Source organism: Calidris pugnax, unplaced genomic scaffold, assembly GCF_001431845.1.
Source record: "Calidris pugnax isolate Ruff unplaced genomic scaffold, ASM143184v1 scaffold208, whole genome shotgun sequence".
NCBI lineage: Eukaryota > Metazoa > Chordata > Aves > Charadriiformes > Scolopacidae > Calidris > Calidris pugnax.
The window spans coordinates 1,847,530-1,863,312 of record NW_015090967.1 but is presented as its reverse complement, the minus strand read 5'-3'; the positions used below and the strand labels follow the sequence as shown (position 1 = coordinate 1,863,312).

Here is a 15,783-nt window from a genome sequence, read left to right as displayed (position 1 = left end):
TGGATATTCTCATAGTGGATGAATCCAAATTCTTTCATACAACTCTAAACAACGTATTTAAGTAACATACACAGAAGCTGAATGCTTTGTGTATTTGTTTCAGTGATACAACATGATGCAGCACGCTGGACTATAGCTTTCTAATTGATTGGATAGCCCATTCCAGGATGATTTTCATTAGAAAAAATCTCTCAGGAGGTTTTCTCTGGTTTTAATTATACAGGCCTCAAATTCAGGTCAGTAAAATTTCAGTGAAGTTGAGGGAATTGCCTCAAGAATGAAACTGGTTTGCTATTTTGTTGCTTAGATTCAGGTGTCCCTGAAGTGGAATGGCAGGGTACAGGATGACATAGCCAAATTAAATTAATTTAGAGGTGGTTATATACAGGCACTGCAGAACACCCTTTGTGGTTCAATCACTGCTTTCAAACAAAAAATCCCTACAACTGCTAAAGACCTCTTTTTGGAAACCTGAGAGGAAATGGATGAAACAGCAGTGTGACTGTGTCTTACAACAGTGAGTACAATAAAACCATACTCAAAAGGATTTATCCAATGCTAACAAATACCTTCAGATATTCCCCCCACCAAGGACTATTTCAGTGCAGTTTTTGTGCAAGCAGAAGCGTAATCCCGAGCTGCATGCTAAAAGCCATTGCAAATGTATGCAGATGTCAGCACTGGGGAAAAGTAAACCATACAAAACTAAAAACATAAATAGAAATCCTCCACTGTGAAAATCTTAAAATTGCTACTAAATGTAAGCAAAGAATGTTTTGGAAGATAGTAACATGGCCATTAGAGAAGCTCTTTGCTTGTCTGAGCCTGAGAGGTAGTAGAGGTGCAAGATCAGCATGAGAAAAAAAATTTTAAAATAAACACACTCTGAACTTTAGAAAAGGATGAGATACTCTTTGCAAACAAATCATGTCCACAGACCTGAAGGGAGTTTACAGCGTATAACCAAACTTGCAGTGTAAAGAGCAGAAAGCTATACAGAAGGCAGAAAAAGATGAAAAGAAGAAAAATATTTCATTGGGGATTATTTCCTTGCATGGCCTTGTGCAGACTTTGGTTGTGTGACATAACAAAGAGAAATAAAATAAACAGAATGAAACAGATAGCTTGCAAGAGAAAAACATTTCTAGAGGGACAGACAAAACTCTAGACAAGGCTCTGAAGAAGAAGGATATACCATCTCAATAGCAGACATGTGGAAAGACTAGTACTCAAATGCAGAAGAAAAATTAAAACAGAACCACAAGCATTTCTTCTTTTAGATCAACTGGCACACCAGTTTGCCATGTCTTGCATTGAATGAGATTGCCAGTCCCTCAGAGAAGGGACTGCTTCTTACAGACTGTTCTAAAGTTCATCACAATGGAGCCCTTATTCTGCATGCAGCTTTGGGATACTACACTGATAAGAGGACCTCAATTTTTTAAATGAATTTCTGAGTTCTGAGAACAATTTGGCAGTGATTATGACTGATAATGCACTGTCGGTTTGATGTCTTTTGTCCCTGTGCTCCATGACTGGATAACTGGATGCATTACTGTAAGGGATAACCAGATATGTAACTGTAATCTAAACTCTAAACCCTTTACAATAAAATAAACAAACTTAAAGCACTTGACTTACCTATGACAGCAGAACTCCCTGGAGTGACGGTCATTTTTGTTCCTGAAGGAGAGGCCAGCACGGAACGAGTGCTGGTCCCAGCACTGGAAAACATTGCTTCCAGATCTTCTAGGTAAGGAAGAGGTCGTGGAGGCTCTGGTAACAGATTGGGAAACTGAAGTGATGAGCAACATTATCGCAGAAAACATCTCAAGGACATAAAAAAACTCCACCACCAGCTATTGCTGCATTATTTGCTGTGCTGCAATATTACCATTTCAGGGGGGCATTCTAAGCAACTTTGGGCAATTACTAAAGCTATGCTTTGCTTCATGTTCCGTAAGGCACTAGAGAAATTATTAAAATAACATCTGGATCAGTATGACCACAAAATAAAAGAAATTCTGTCTGAAGGCTACCATGGCACTCTGGTTCACCCTCTTCATATGTGACGAAGGTACATGGTATCAGGAGATACAGCAGCTTGGATGAAAGAGCAAATTTACACAGCACAGAAGTCGAATAAAATGTCCATGGCAGTCAGTGGAAAACTTTTGATGTCTGCTACGACTTAGATCAAGCCTTGATTAAATATGGTTATAACCCTGCCAAAACATGTGGTATACTTAGGCAGAGCTCCAAAGGACTTAGAGTTCAGAGCTCAAGGGGATCAGTCTATGCTGAGAACTGCAGGATTTAGTACTGTACTATCCATAATGCTATTTTGAAAATCAATTGTGTTGCCTATCATTCCCAATTCTGTTTGTCACGGAATTGATGGGATATGTGATTTAAGTGAATGGTGGCTTCATCCCCTTTCAGTTAGATCATGGCATACACTAAGCAGGTTTTCTATTGCTGATCAGAAAAAGGTTTAAAGATCATGTAGGAAATCTTATTTATAGGCTGAAATCCAGCTGATTTTTTTTTTTTTTCAGATTTTTTTTAGGCTGAGTTCCTAGAGCCAGTCTGGATTTACAGGGAAATCATGTCAGCATTCATAAAGAGGGTTTAGTGTTGTCTGTGAAACTGAGAAATCTGACTTTACAACTTCCCCTGGCGCTGCATCATCCATGGGACCTGTGCTCACCCCAGTCCTGAAAGATGAGAGCTGTCACAGACACGTTAATGCTGTTGCGCTAATAACAGGGACTAGGTTTCAAAATTTGACACTTCACTATCAAATGTACAGAAGCACTTACAAAGTCTGGCTGGATCATTCATCTTCCAGGCATGGAGAAATGATAGAAGATGAGTTACTAGGACAGGAAACCCTTTTCCCACACATCCAGCTACCACCAGGTAACACTTCCACCCATGCTTCACAGCTGACATTGTCTTTTAAGTCAGCCAGATGGGCTCACCTTCTGTTGTTTAGAAACCCAATAAAAAGTAAATTTCACCCTTCACTGAACTTGGGAAGTGATTTTTAAAAGCGCACTGGGTTTATGCACCTGTTGGGTGTGAAACAAGTCAGTGTCACACAGCCATGCACAGAAAGGCTGCTCAGGAGAGGCAGGGCCCTCACAGGGAAAAAGTGGCATCATTCTCATTTCAAGAGAGCCAGTTTAGGAAATGGTTAATAAATGCTTTTCTTAGTTAGTAAGCCTGAAAGAGTGAAACTGAGTATCTCAGGATTGGGGGGTGCAGTCCCTGTGCTGAGATATTTTCTCCTTATCCATCTTCCTTTTACCACCACCTTGTTTCTGGTGATGTTGCCCAGAGAACAAATGCAGACTGATACTTTTCTTAGAACAGGGCTACCTGTATGCTATTCCCTCTGATTCCGCATCCTCTGATTAGGTTTTCAGGCTAGATGTGCCAGCAGCCACATTACAGTTGCTGCAAGTGCAAAATACCCTGGACTTACCAAGAATTAACAGCTGGGAGCTTTCAGTTACTGCCCCACGAAGATTGGCTGCCTTGCAGGAGTACAACCCCTGATCTGACAGAGAAACATTTGTAATTAGCAGCAACCCATCACGCAGATAGTGAGCAGGGGACAGCTTGACCTTGTTCTTAAACCAAGTAACTTCTGCTTCAGGAACACCTGGAAAAATATTGACAAAACATAACAGAAGTAAGATATAGTGGTTGTTAAACAGTGTTATGGTTGCTATAGAAAAAAGTTGGAAAAATAAAACAACTAAACCAAGATTTTAATACGACTTGCAAGTTACATTTTTTGCAGTTCAGAAGTGTTTAGTCAACTCTTTCACATTGCCTGCCTTTATGTTTCTTAGATCCGTCCAAGATGGAGCAGAAGAATTAAAACCAAATTGAAGTCTTTCCTTTTAGTGTCCCAGAGCTGTAAAAGCGAACTCTGAGCTTATCACTTTTAAAAGCAATCCTCTATTGGATCTGAACAAAGGTCAACCCAGCCCAGTATCCTGTCTCTGGAAGAAGCCATAAGCTGGTGCCTCTCCCAGCCTCCCACTAGCTTCTGGTCAAGCTCTTTCTGAGCCAGGAGTAGTTTTTGTGTAGTTAGGAGCCCTCCATGGATTTCTCCTCTAATCTTCCTTTTTGAAACTTTTGCTAACAATTAGCATTTACATCTTCAGAAAAACAGTTCCACTGGTCTTATCTGAAGTCTTCAGAAAAACAGATTGTTACAGATTCATAACCCATATAAGAATTGCCTCCTTTTTTGCACTTCGATTTGAGCTTCAGCTGTCTCTGTTGGGTACCCTCTTGTAAGAATGGATGCTGAAGTGTATCTGGCAAGATCTCTGTTCTTGCAGTAGATAGTATTTCCTAGGCAAAGGGATTTCTACTTAATTTAAATGCATACCAGATCAGGTAATATAGTGCTACTAACTACCAAACAATTGGTTTATGAGAAATGGTATTGAAAGTCTCAATAGATGGGATAGACCTACGGAGCTGTGCCTGGGAGGAAATGGTACTGTGCAAAGCCATGGTTGTAACGAGCAGCATGTCACTAGTCCTAGTGACTGCTGGAGTGCATGCTCTCACATTTGCGGTACCCTCTGTATGGGTACCCCCTCTTTCGCAAGATTGTGCAGTTTCCTTTGGTCTACCGTAGATTAAGGGCATCCATACAGGTGTTATTCTTAAGTATCTGCTGCCCACCTTAAATCCTTCCCTGCTTTATATCACAGCAACATGTTCCTCTGCCCATTGTCAGTACCCTTCTGTTTGTGCATCCACATCGAAAAACAAAACCCACTCTGTTTGTCACTTCTGTGGTCCTGGCTTTGGAAATACCTCACTCTGGCAGTGCCTACTGAGCACGACTACCCATTTGTCTGTATTCACAGAGACTGCTTGACTGCAGGCGCCTCACTAAGCATGTGCAGACTGAAGTGGTAAAGGAAGATTTTCCCTATTCATCCACAACAAAGCAATGTAGCCTTTTTCCCCACCTCTCCCAGGGTCACCTGGTGACTTTGCCAAGACATCTGGAATGAGTATGTGTGATCTTGGCAGCCAGAAGGAAAAGCTGAAGCCCTGTAAGGGCAGAGAGTTTCATTCACATTCAGAAAGTAGCATGAAGCAAGCTGTAAAAGACTGCAGTCCAGGAGGTTCCTCCAATGTATTGAAGATAACTTCTTGACTCAGGTGGTGGGGGAGCCAACAAAGAGCAGTGTACTACTGGCCCTAGTTCTGACAAACAAAGAGGGGCTGGTGGAGGACTGGAGGAAAGCCAATGTCACTCCTTCAAAAAGGGCAAGAAGGAGGACCTAGGAAACTACAGCCAGTCAGCCTCACCTCCATCCCTGGGAAGTTGATGGAACAGCTCATTCTGGGCATCGTCTCAAAGCATATGGAGGAAAATAAAGCTATCAGAAGTAGTCAACATGGATCCACCAAGGGGAAATAATGTCTGACTAACCTGATAGCCTTCTACAATAGCATGACTGGTTGGCTAGATGAGGGGAGGGCAGGGTGGACATTGTCTACCTTGACCTCAGCAAGTCTATCAACACAGCATCCTTATAGGTAAGCTTAGGAAGCAAGGGTTAGATGAATGGACAGTGGATTGAAAATTGGCTGAAAGACAGAGCTCAGAGGGTCGTGGTTAGTGGTACTGAGTTTAGTTGGAGGTCTGTAACAAGTGGTGTTCCCCAGGGGTCAGTACTGGGTCCAGTCCTCTTCAATATATGCATCAATGACCTGGATGAAGAAGTAGAGTGTACCCTTAGCAAGTTTGCTGGTGACACAAACCTGGTTGCTGGCTGACACTCCAGAAGGCTGCGCCACCATACAGCAAGATCTAGAGAGGCTGGAGAGTTGGGCAGAGAGGAACCTGGTGAAATTCATCAAGGGCAAGTGTAGAGCGCTGCACCTGGGGAGAAATAACCCCATGCACCAGTACAGGTTGGGGGCTGACCTGCTAGAGAGCAGCTCTGAGGAGAAAGACCAGGGAGTCCTAGTGGACAACAGGATGACCATGAGCCAACAATGCGCCCTTGTGGCCAAGAAGGCCAATGGCATCCTGGGGGGCCTGAAGAAGAGTGTGGCCAGCAGGTCGAGGGAGGTTATCCGGCTCCTTCACTCTGCCCTGGTGAGGCCCCATCTGGAGTATTGTGTCCAGTTCTGAGCTCCCCAGTTCAAGGAGGACAGGGAACTGCTGGAGAGAGTATAGCAGAGGGCTACAAAGATGACTAGGGGCCTGGAGCACCTCTCTTATGAGGAAAGGCTGAGGCACTTGGGTCTTTTTAGTCTGGAAAAGATTGAGGAGGGATCTGATCAATGCCTATAAATACTTAAAAGGTGGGTGTCAAGAGTATGGGGCCAGTCTTTTTTCAGTGGTGCCCAGAGACAGGACAAGAGTTAATGGCCACAAACTGGAACATAAGAAGTTTCATCTAAACATGAGGAGGAACTTCTTTACTTTGACAGAGCACTGGAACAGGCTGCCCAGAGAGATGGTGGAGTGTCCTTCACTGGAGACATTCAAAACCCACCTGGACATGTTCCTGTGCAACCTGCTCAAGGTGGACCTGTTTTGGCGGGGGGGGGGGGGGGTGTTAGATTAGATGATCTCCAGAGGTCCCTTCCAACCCCATATCATTCTGTGGTTCTGTGATTCTGTCTCACCTTTGTCTGAGGTTAAATAGCATATGCTAATCTGGACCCTTCAAGGCATACCTAGAGAACTAATCATTCTTGTCCATGATGACATTTTCCAAAAGCTTTTCTTTCTTTGTGTTGATACAACTCAGCTTTTTTAAAAGGATGGGCTGTTGGCCTGTTTCTGACCCCCCCACTGGGATAGGACCAGTGCACAGCTCTCCATCTGGCTGCTACTCTTTGACCTATGTGACATGGGTGGGCCGACCACCACTTAAAACCTCACTCTGATTTTTTCCAGAGCATCCAGGAAGAGTCCTCATGGGAGCTCAGACAACTGCTGAATAGCAAACAACCCCAGCCCTTGAGTTTAAATAAACCTGTATGTTTATTGTGTTTCAATTGCAGGGAAAGGAAGTTGAGCTCTGAAGAGCAAAGGAGAGAAAATTAAGACTCTTCCAGTTCTGCAGTCCCTGAAATGAAAAAACACATCCCAGCACTTGTCCTCCCAATGCCACCCTACTGAAGGGATGATCCATCCTCTCTTGTAGTCTAAGCTACTTACAGTGCACAGGTTTTCACATTATGTCACTTAGGAATGGAAGTGTCAAGAAATGTACCTCAGAAATAAATGACAACAAGATTATAAAATTATATGGCTTTCTCCATTTCTAACCAAGGCTTATCTTCTTTCTTTGTTTTGAAGACTAAAATTGAGTAGATCTTTCAAGTAGTTCTTGAAAATAAAAAGATAAGTGCAAATAGTGGGAGAAGAGGAAGGGGAGATCTGAGAAGGGTAAAGAAGAAGGGAAAGGGGCATTGAGGATTTCATATGACCACAGTCCTCAAGAGAAAAGACTCAAATAAATAAATATGAAGAGACAGACAAAACTACCTTATTTCTTGCAGACTGCTGCTCTGCTAAAGGCTGACTCCTCTTGAATCCACTTCACTAGCAGATGCAACAAGGGGTTAAAGATAAGACCCCTTAGTGTTGAGGTTACTGCTGAGTCTAGTAAAAGTGCACTGTACCTACCTGATGTCCAGCAGCTCTAGAAAAGCCTTTTCTGACTTGCTACTCTAGTTCTTGTTCTCTCTTTAACGTGAAGTTTCCACACTAACAGGAGATTGTTTGAAACTAACCTGTACAGCTGTTCCTACAATTTGTTTAAGGGAAGATAAGCAGTACGTGTCAGTGAGCTGCACCTTCGGTTGCCTTTGTGCTTCCACCTTTAATGCCACATGTAAGCCTCAAGACAGGAGTCGAAGGGGACGAGCAGAGGGACGAGCAAACACCTCATTGCGGAGCACTGCCACAAGGGGTAGCAAGAGCATTGCCATCAGTTTTGTTGGGAACGGCGAATGACAGAGGACAGGGGGCTGAGAGTGTTTGCCTTGCAGAAACAATCACAGGGACTGAAAGTCTGAGAGGTGCCAGCTGGAAACAAACCCCACTTCGCTGGGCAGGCATGGGTGCTGTTTAACATTTTTATCAATGATATAGACAGGGAGATTAAAGGCACCATCAGCAAGTTTGCGGACGATACCAAGCTGTGTGGTGTTGTCGATACACCAGAGGGACAGGATGTCATCCAAAAGGACGTGGACAGGCTGGAGAGGTGGGCCCAGGTGAACCTCATGAGGTTCAACAAGAGCAAATGCAAGGTTCTGCACCTGGGCCGGAACAATCCTCGCCACCAATACAAACTAGGGGGTGAGGTATTGGAAAGCAGCCCTGAGGAAAGGGACTTGGGGGTGCTGGTGGATGAGAAGCTGGCCATGAGCAGGCAGTGTGCAGCTGCAGCCCAGAAGGCCAATCGCATCCTGGGCTGCATCAAAAGAAGCGTTGCCAGCAGGTCCAGAGAGGTGATTCTGCCACTTTACTCTGCTCTGGTGAGACCTCACCTGGAGTATTGTGTGCAGGTCTGGAGCCCTCAATATAAGAAGGACATGGACCTGATGGAGAGGGTCCAGAGGAGGGCCACAAGGATGATCAGGGGGATGGAGCACCTCTGCTATGAGGACAGGCTGAGGGAGCTGGGGTTGTTCAGCCTGGAGAAGAGGAGGCTCCGGGGCGACCTAATAGCAGCCTTCCAGTACCTGAAGGGAGCCTACAGGAAGGCTGGGGAGAATCTGTTTAGAAAGGCCTGCAGCGACAGGACGAGGGGCAATGGCTTCAAGCTGGAGGGGAACAGATTTAGATTGGAGATTAGGAGGGGGTTCTTTACTGTGAGGGTAGTGGAGCACTGGAACAGGTTGCCCAGGGAAGTGGTTGAGGCCCCATCCCTGAAGATATTCAAGGAGAGGCTCGATGAAGCCCTGGGCAACCTGGTCTAGTTGGGGGTGTCCCTGCTGACTGCGGTGAGGTCAGGCTAGATGACCTTTGGAGGTCCCTTCCGGCCTGGGCAATTCTATGATTCTATGATTCTATGATTCTATGATTCTATGACTTTAGATGGTGAATAGTTACCCATACCTATTCTTCTACAGCTAGCCCCTCCATCACTGTGCAAGTATCCAGCACAAGAAGGCTACCTGAAATATGTAGCAATCAGGACTGTGCATGCCAATCAAGCTAATTTTGGTAAACCAGGAGCTTTTGGGGAAAGGAAGCATAGCAATACAAGGATCTAGCAGTGGTGACTTGTTTCCAGTGCCACAATATTATTGAAATTGTGACTTGCATATCAGAATCTGGTATAGTTGATGAAAAAATACAGGCCATAAAGCAAGGTAAGAACTAGAAAAATATAACCTTCAGCATAGAGATGGAATACAGAGGAAAGGAATGTGTAGGAGAGTTGAAAAAGCTGCAAGTTGAAACATCAGAGTGTGAAGGATATACGGGCTAGAATGGCAATATATTTCAAGTCACTTTTCCAAACCTGTTCTGACTCAATAGTGACTAATGATACATGACACTTTGCAGACAGGTATCTCTGTTAGACTTCTTAGGGCCTTAAGGATACCATGATGAAATGCCCTAAGAACTAGATTATTAAAATTGGTTCCTCCTTTCATGTCCAATTGTATTTTCAATAACAAGTTGAGCCAGATTTGTTGAGGCTTCTGAATGAATACCTGCACGACTTAAGTGCTGAAGTCAACAGAAGTCAACAGAAAGCTTCCTAGTTATATTGATGTGATCCAAATTGCTCCCACATCCTCTTTGGAAGTAAAATTGCCCACACCAATAAAATTGCCCACACCAGAAATGCTGCTGGCTTTCTGAAGCTTGGAGAAAATCCTCCAGCTGGAAGCGATCCAGTCATCTGCAAGACTCCTGAGTGACTTTTGGGTGGGACTTCCCTTAGTTTTGCACAAGTCTGGGAATAACCACAATCACCTAACTATGTTTAAAAAACATTCTTTCACCTCTACAGACAAAGTAGCAGAGTTATGTCAAGTGAAATAAGGCTGATTTTCAAGCTTGAACAAAACCACACCACCATCTTTGTGGTATAACCAAATTAGAGTTTCATCCTGACATAATGCGTATCAAGGGCCAATTAAACTCTAATGCATCCAGGATGATTTAGTTTTCCCTTGTCTTACAGCTAGTAACTATAGATTTCAGCCTAGAACACAGACTTTGACAGTGTTTATACCTTTCGTAAGAAGTTTAAGAGCAATATAAAATTACTCCCTAGGCTCTGGGAATGTTCTCTTTCATTATCTCTTGTTTTAAAGAAACGTTCTCCAGGATTATCAACACCTGTTAGCAGCGACTGTGTATTTCTGTCCCTTGTCAGCAAGAGCAGCTTCAGAAAATGTCATAACTGATCCTCATACTTAATATTTTTCTTATAAATATTTATTCTACTGCCCTGATGACTCTTAGTAAAGATGTGTCCCTATATGATCCAAGACATCAAGATCCAATACATGCATGGTCCTGTACTACAGACTACACAGCACAGTGATAGCAACACAGCTTATAAAGATACCATTATTAGGCCACAAATTCTAATTTGGAACAACTCCCATTTGCTGTGCTGCTGGCTCAGGGCATCCTCAAATGACTAGAGGGAAAGTACTAGAAGGAAAAAGAAACCTTTGTGAAGAGTTTCTTCGTCTGATTAAGTCTCCAAATAATTTCTGGTTGTTAGTTTACTTCCAATTATGTTTACTTCATTCTCACACTCTAATTTCTTTTTTATTATCAGATGTTATTGCAGTAACCACTGCAGATTAATTTACTATGGTTTGATGGCCATTTCATTGTTAATGCCTTCTGGGGAGCTTTGGCAAACTACATAGCTGTAACGTTCATCTACTCTGAAGAAGTAACTAGGATATGACACTTTTGGTGACAAGCAATAGTGCATGTTATTCTTCTTTTTAGAATTGATTGTTCTAAATAGAATTATCAAAAATATATTAAAAGGGTGAATAATCACAACCCTGAGGCAAAAAAAAAAGTGCTTACATTAGAAGAAAAATTATATTTATTTTCATCTACTTTAACAGGTTTTATGGGATAGTGTATTTTCCAGGCATTGGTGAGACAGCTGACAAAAATCACTCTGTTCCTGGATCTTTTCCCATATGTAGCTTTTTTTTTTTTAATTGCTGTTGAATTATTAACACTATTTGTATGAAAAAAGGATTCTAATGCCTATAAAATATTTTTGCCCACATTACTCACTCATTCCCTGTGTAACACGACAGCTTGTGGTTTATGACTTTATCATAATTTCAACGCTATTAATCTCTGTTGTTAAGCATAGTTGACATTTTCTGTGTAGGCAGTAGCAGAAGATAAACATGAAGAAAATGATGATTTAAGTACATTTCTTCTGTATCACAGAAGAATCTAGTATACAGTAATACTGCTAGACAGCAAAAAGCCTTCTTCTGGGAGAGAAGATAGTGATGCTGATGTGATGCTGCTAAAATTTTCCATTGTGGATGCACATTGTCATAGTAGGTAGCTTCATAAAATTGCTCGAGATTACTTTCCTCTCAGAAAAGGCACTGAATCTGTGCCCCTGAGCATGTTGTGCTCCTCTCCCATAGTTTTCTGACACCATAAGAACCATGGCAGCTTTGCTCAGCCATGTCCTGTTCTTTTTATGGTGTCTTTATACTGAAGGGAAATGGTTGCACTTCTTAAATCAGCAATCACTTTCTACATCTGTGGGGCCTCCCCATCTGCAGCTGAGAGAACCCAGACAGAGAAATCCAAAATAATGTATGTTCATGTAATACTTAGTCTCTTTCACACTGTCAGTGACAGGCATGGCCTAGGGAAAAAGGGTATAGCTTTCATATCCTTCTTCCTTGAAAGACACTGGACATCAGTTCGCTTGCGAGGGAGTGTCTAGTGTCTATGTTGAGAGGGCAACAGGATTAGTGAATTTATTCCTGCTTGAACCACTGGGAAAAATGACACTGTATTTTTCTTTCATTAAGCCCACTGAGAGTAATTAATAATAGCTGTTTGCACAGCTATTGTGCATGCTTTGCTAAAGGACAGATGACCAAATAGTGAAACTTGAGCCAAATACTCTTTTTACTTAAGAATTTGCATAGGGGTGTGGTTGGCAGCACTTGAAGAGAGAAAACTGAAAACAACTAAGTGCTTCAAGTGAGCAGTAAGCATAAAAAAAGGCAGGACATTTGTATATTTGCAGCTCAGATGCTTCTTTAGTGTCATCTGAAGTAGCTGCTATGGACAAGAAGCTAAAGCAAGGGTCTAAGGGGCTTCATAAAAGTCTCCAATGCAGATATTTATGTAACACTTAGCGTGGCTCAATTTGTGTTTGATAAGCTGATCCCTTCTCCTCCTGTTCACCCTCATACTATGCATGAAAGTGGCTCTGGGTCTTTGGGGATTTCCCAGCTCACTCTCAGCCCTCATCCCTCCTCCCTATACCAACACCATTCCCACCAACAACCATAGGACTGCAACACGCAGGTAAGGTCAACCTTTTTTTGTCACCATTAGAAAGAGGCAAATAGCCATTATAAGACTCAGTCTTATATTTAGGCTCTGGTTAGAAATCAGTTTCAGGAAGAAGCCTATTTCAGCAGAATTTGTCTGAATTCCTGCATTCCCAAGACAAAAAAATTAAAATCAGAAATAGAATGTGCTAACCCGGTCTTAATTTGAAGAAACAGAGTTTGGCAGGAAAATAAGGAACTAGCTGGAGTGGACCTTGAAGGCCCCATCAATGAGGAAATGAGTCAATCCATGCTTGTATATTCTCACCAAACATCCCTAACAGGTAGGAATGTGTATCAGCATTGTTGTATCCAAATCATATTGCGTGCCTCTAACAAAGATGCCTGTCATATTGTCCTAGACTAGCTTTCTTAACCCACAACACTTTCTTCTTGGTATTGATAAAAGGAGGACAATTTCTTTGCTAAGAATTAATGGAAAAATGAAATTTGCCGGACTCCTAGGAAAATCTTGCTGTTTCACCCAGCTGCACATGGAGACACCAATTTTAGCAAAGAACCCTGCAGAAGTTTATCGCTGAAGTGCATGGGAGACCAAGTAATTTCTCACCTGCCACCTGGCAGCTAATGGTAACATTTGCTCTCTGGATTGTTTTCACTGTGCTTCCAATATCAACAGAGGCAGCAGGCGATTCTGTGTTGATCACGGTAGCTCTTGATGTCTTTATCAGAGGCTTTCCTGTACAAAAGAAGCATCACAGTTTATCAGACCAAGCACACTGGACTCATGGTGGGACAGATGTCCTGGGACACTAAGTACTGACACAGGACAGGTGGATAAGGGAAAATGCTGGAATATGAGGCCACCTGCTCTTTGTAATATTACAGTGACACCAAATTCCACGGGAAAAGCTGTCTTGGAGAATGAAAAAGCATGCTTAGAGCAGAGGCAGAATAGCATTAAAACCATGTGGACACACATGAGAACCAGCTGAATCAATAAACACCAGTACAATTGGAGCTGCAGAGGGAGGTGTGCCTGGTACTGCAACCAAAATACCACCCTTTGCCAGAGGACAAAAACAGGAAAAAGAAGCCTGAGTGATGGCTACAGGCACGCTAACATTGTAGGAGGTTTAGAGCAACAAGCAAGCTGTTTCTACACGTTGATCATGTTTTCTTTAACCTACAGTGAAAACACTGGGATTGGGAATACCAGACCATAACCAGAAAGTTTTCTCATAATGGCTAGTGTAAAAGATGAGGGACATAAAAAAGCTCCTTCCTGTCTGATAACCTGTTCTGTTTTATCTGAAGCCTGTAGTAATGGTGTTATACAAAATCTCTAAAAGGATACCTGCTTTGCCTGCAACAAACTTTTCAGATTGTTTTTGGTGGGCTTCCGACACCAGTGACAGCAAGCGAGTGGTCAAGGTGTTCCCCTGCTGTTGTGGGATTAGCTATGGAGTTACCCATCGGGGGCTTGAGGAGGCTTCTGCAGATCCTTTTTCGTAGGGCCAATGTAAAGTCATGCCTGCATGACACGAAAGAGCTCAGAGGTACTGGGGCTTAGCTGTGAGAGAGGGGAGTGAAGTGGCAGAGCTGGGTTCAGGCAGCCCGCTCTCCCAGCCAAAATACTCTGGAGGCAGGATGCTGGCAGGAGGGGCAGGACGTGACAACAGCGCTTTAAATGGTATGGGGTTTGGGTGTTTTTGACTCAGGGTTGTAGTTTCAAACTCATCTTTATCCCAAAACCTATAAACACATTTTTTCCCCTTTAAGTAAAGGGTCAGATCCAAACCAGGTTCAGATATTGTCATCTGCCTGCAGAAGCTGCAGTTTTCGGCAAATGTCTACCACTGGCTTCATTTATGTGTTAATCTGGAGGTGACCAAAGAAGAAAAGATAGAGGTGAGAAAAAGAATTTGGTTTCACTGAGCTCATGGAGAGTCCCAAAAATCTAATTCAGCCCTAACTATAAATTGCTCCATATAGCTATATTTCCAGGGCTTTTAAAAGACGCCTTTCATCTGGAATTCCTGTCATATCAGCTAGGGGGGAAGAAGTGGTGGCATTTTAAAAAAATTTTCTTTTGGTCCCTTTAATGCCTAAGAATAGCAAAGTAAAATACTACATTTTATTGTTGAAATGTCTCCAAAAGTTTTGATACTTTATGGCAAAGCCCAAATAAAAGAAAGAAAGAAAAATTCTTCAGTTATCCTTCAGCATTTTATTTTCCTGATTGGTTTCCACGATCTCATAAAAAGATTAAAAATCTATTGGCCGTTCAACCTATAAATGAGTAGCAAGCCATTGAGAAAAATGGAAGCATATTCCACTGTCTGTTTTTCCACGCATTTGTTAAACTAATCAGAAAACTCTTCAATGAAATAAGCTTTCAGCCCCCACTCTTGATCCCTCTAAAGATGGTCTCAGCTTTCCAGTTTTTATAGAGAAAGTAATTTCATTAAGCCAAAAAGGTTGTTGCTTTGTTCCAAAAAGTGCTCAGTATCTCATTTTGATATTTATGGCCTTATTTTATAAGATGTTCAGCTCTTTGCCTTGGATGTGAGATGGAAATGTATACCAGTCCCTAAGCAAAGTTCAACTTGAGTCTGGGATGCATGAATGTTAATTTATCTAAAAAGGTTAAACTACAGCCTTGATTATTAATTGCAATCAAAAAGCTAATAAATAGCCCGTCTGTGCCATATGTATACCTAACACTCTATTTATTTTTCTATAGCTTCATGCAAAATTGTCTCCATAAATTACATTGTACAAAGACTATGGCTCTTCAACTCACTGGAGCAACATGGACAGAATAGCAGTTTTGACTGATGATTTTTTTAACGTCATGTTCAGTTTCCTCCAGAGGTTTGCTGTGGAGTTGCTCCTTGTAAAACACTGTACAGTCTTAGCAGCAGCACCACTGCCCTGCTGCTCAGGATTCAGCAAAGGTATTCCTCATCTGCAGTAATGTAGAAAGGATCACTCTCTTTAGTTTTGCCTACATATAATAGGTAGCTCTGAGGCAGATCTTCCTTTTCTACCCTGGGGTATTCAGCTCTTCTTCTAGGGGACAGACAAGGTCTCTTTCCAGTTGGTTTACTGATCATCAGAACCTCACTGCTGGTCATTGCTGCGTTCTTAGATTTTCGTTATGCTCCTTTTACCTGAAATTTTCTCTGTGTTTGCTTTAAAAAACTCAAACTCATC

At 42.4% G+C, this 15,783-nt stretch overlaps 1 protein-coding gene across 2 annotated transcripts in view; it reads right to left on the bottom strand.

Moving 5' to 3' along the window:
• ADAMTSL1 (ADAMTS like 1) overlaps positions 1 to 15,783 on the bottom strand; it is a 208,822-nt gene that overhangs the window by 23,916 nt on the left and 169,123 nt on the right. For both annotated transcript variants that reach the window (XM_014952589.1, XM_014952590.1), the window contains exons 21-23: positions 13,175 to 13,303; positions 3,491 to 3,670; positions 1,642 to 1,776 (exon numbers count right to left, since the gene is read on the bottom strand). In XM_014952589.1, the coding sequence (XP_014808075.1) occupies positions 1,642 to 1,776; positions 3,491 to 3,670; positions 13,175 to 13,303 (444 nt within the window). The remainder of the gene's footprint in view (positions 1 to 1,641; positions 1,777 to 3,490; positions 3,671 to 13,174; positions 13,304 to 15,783) is intronic.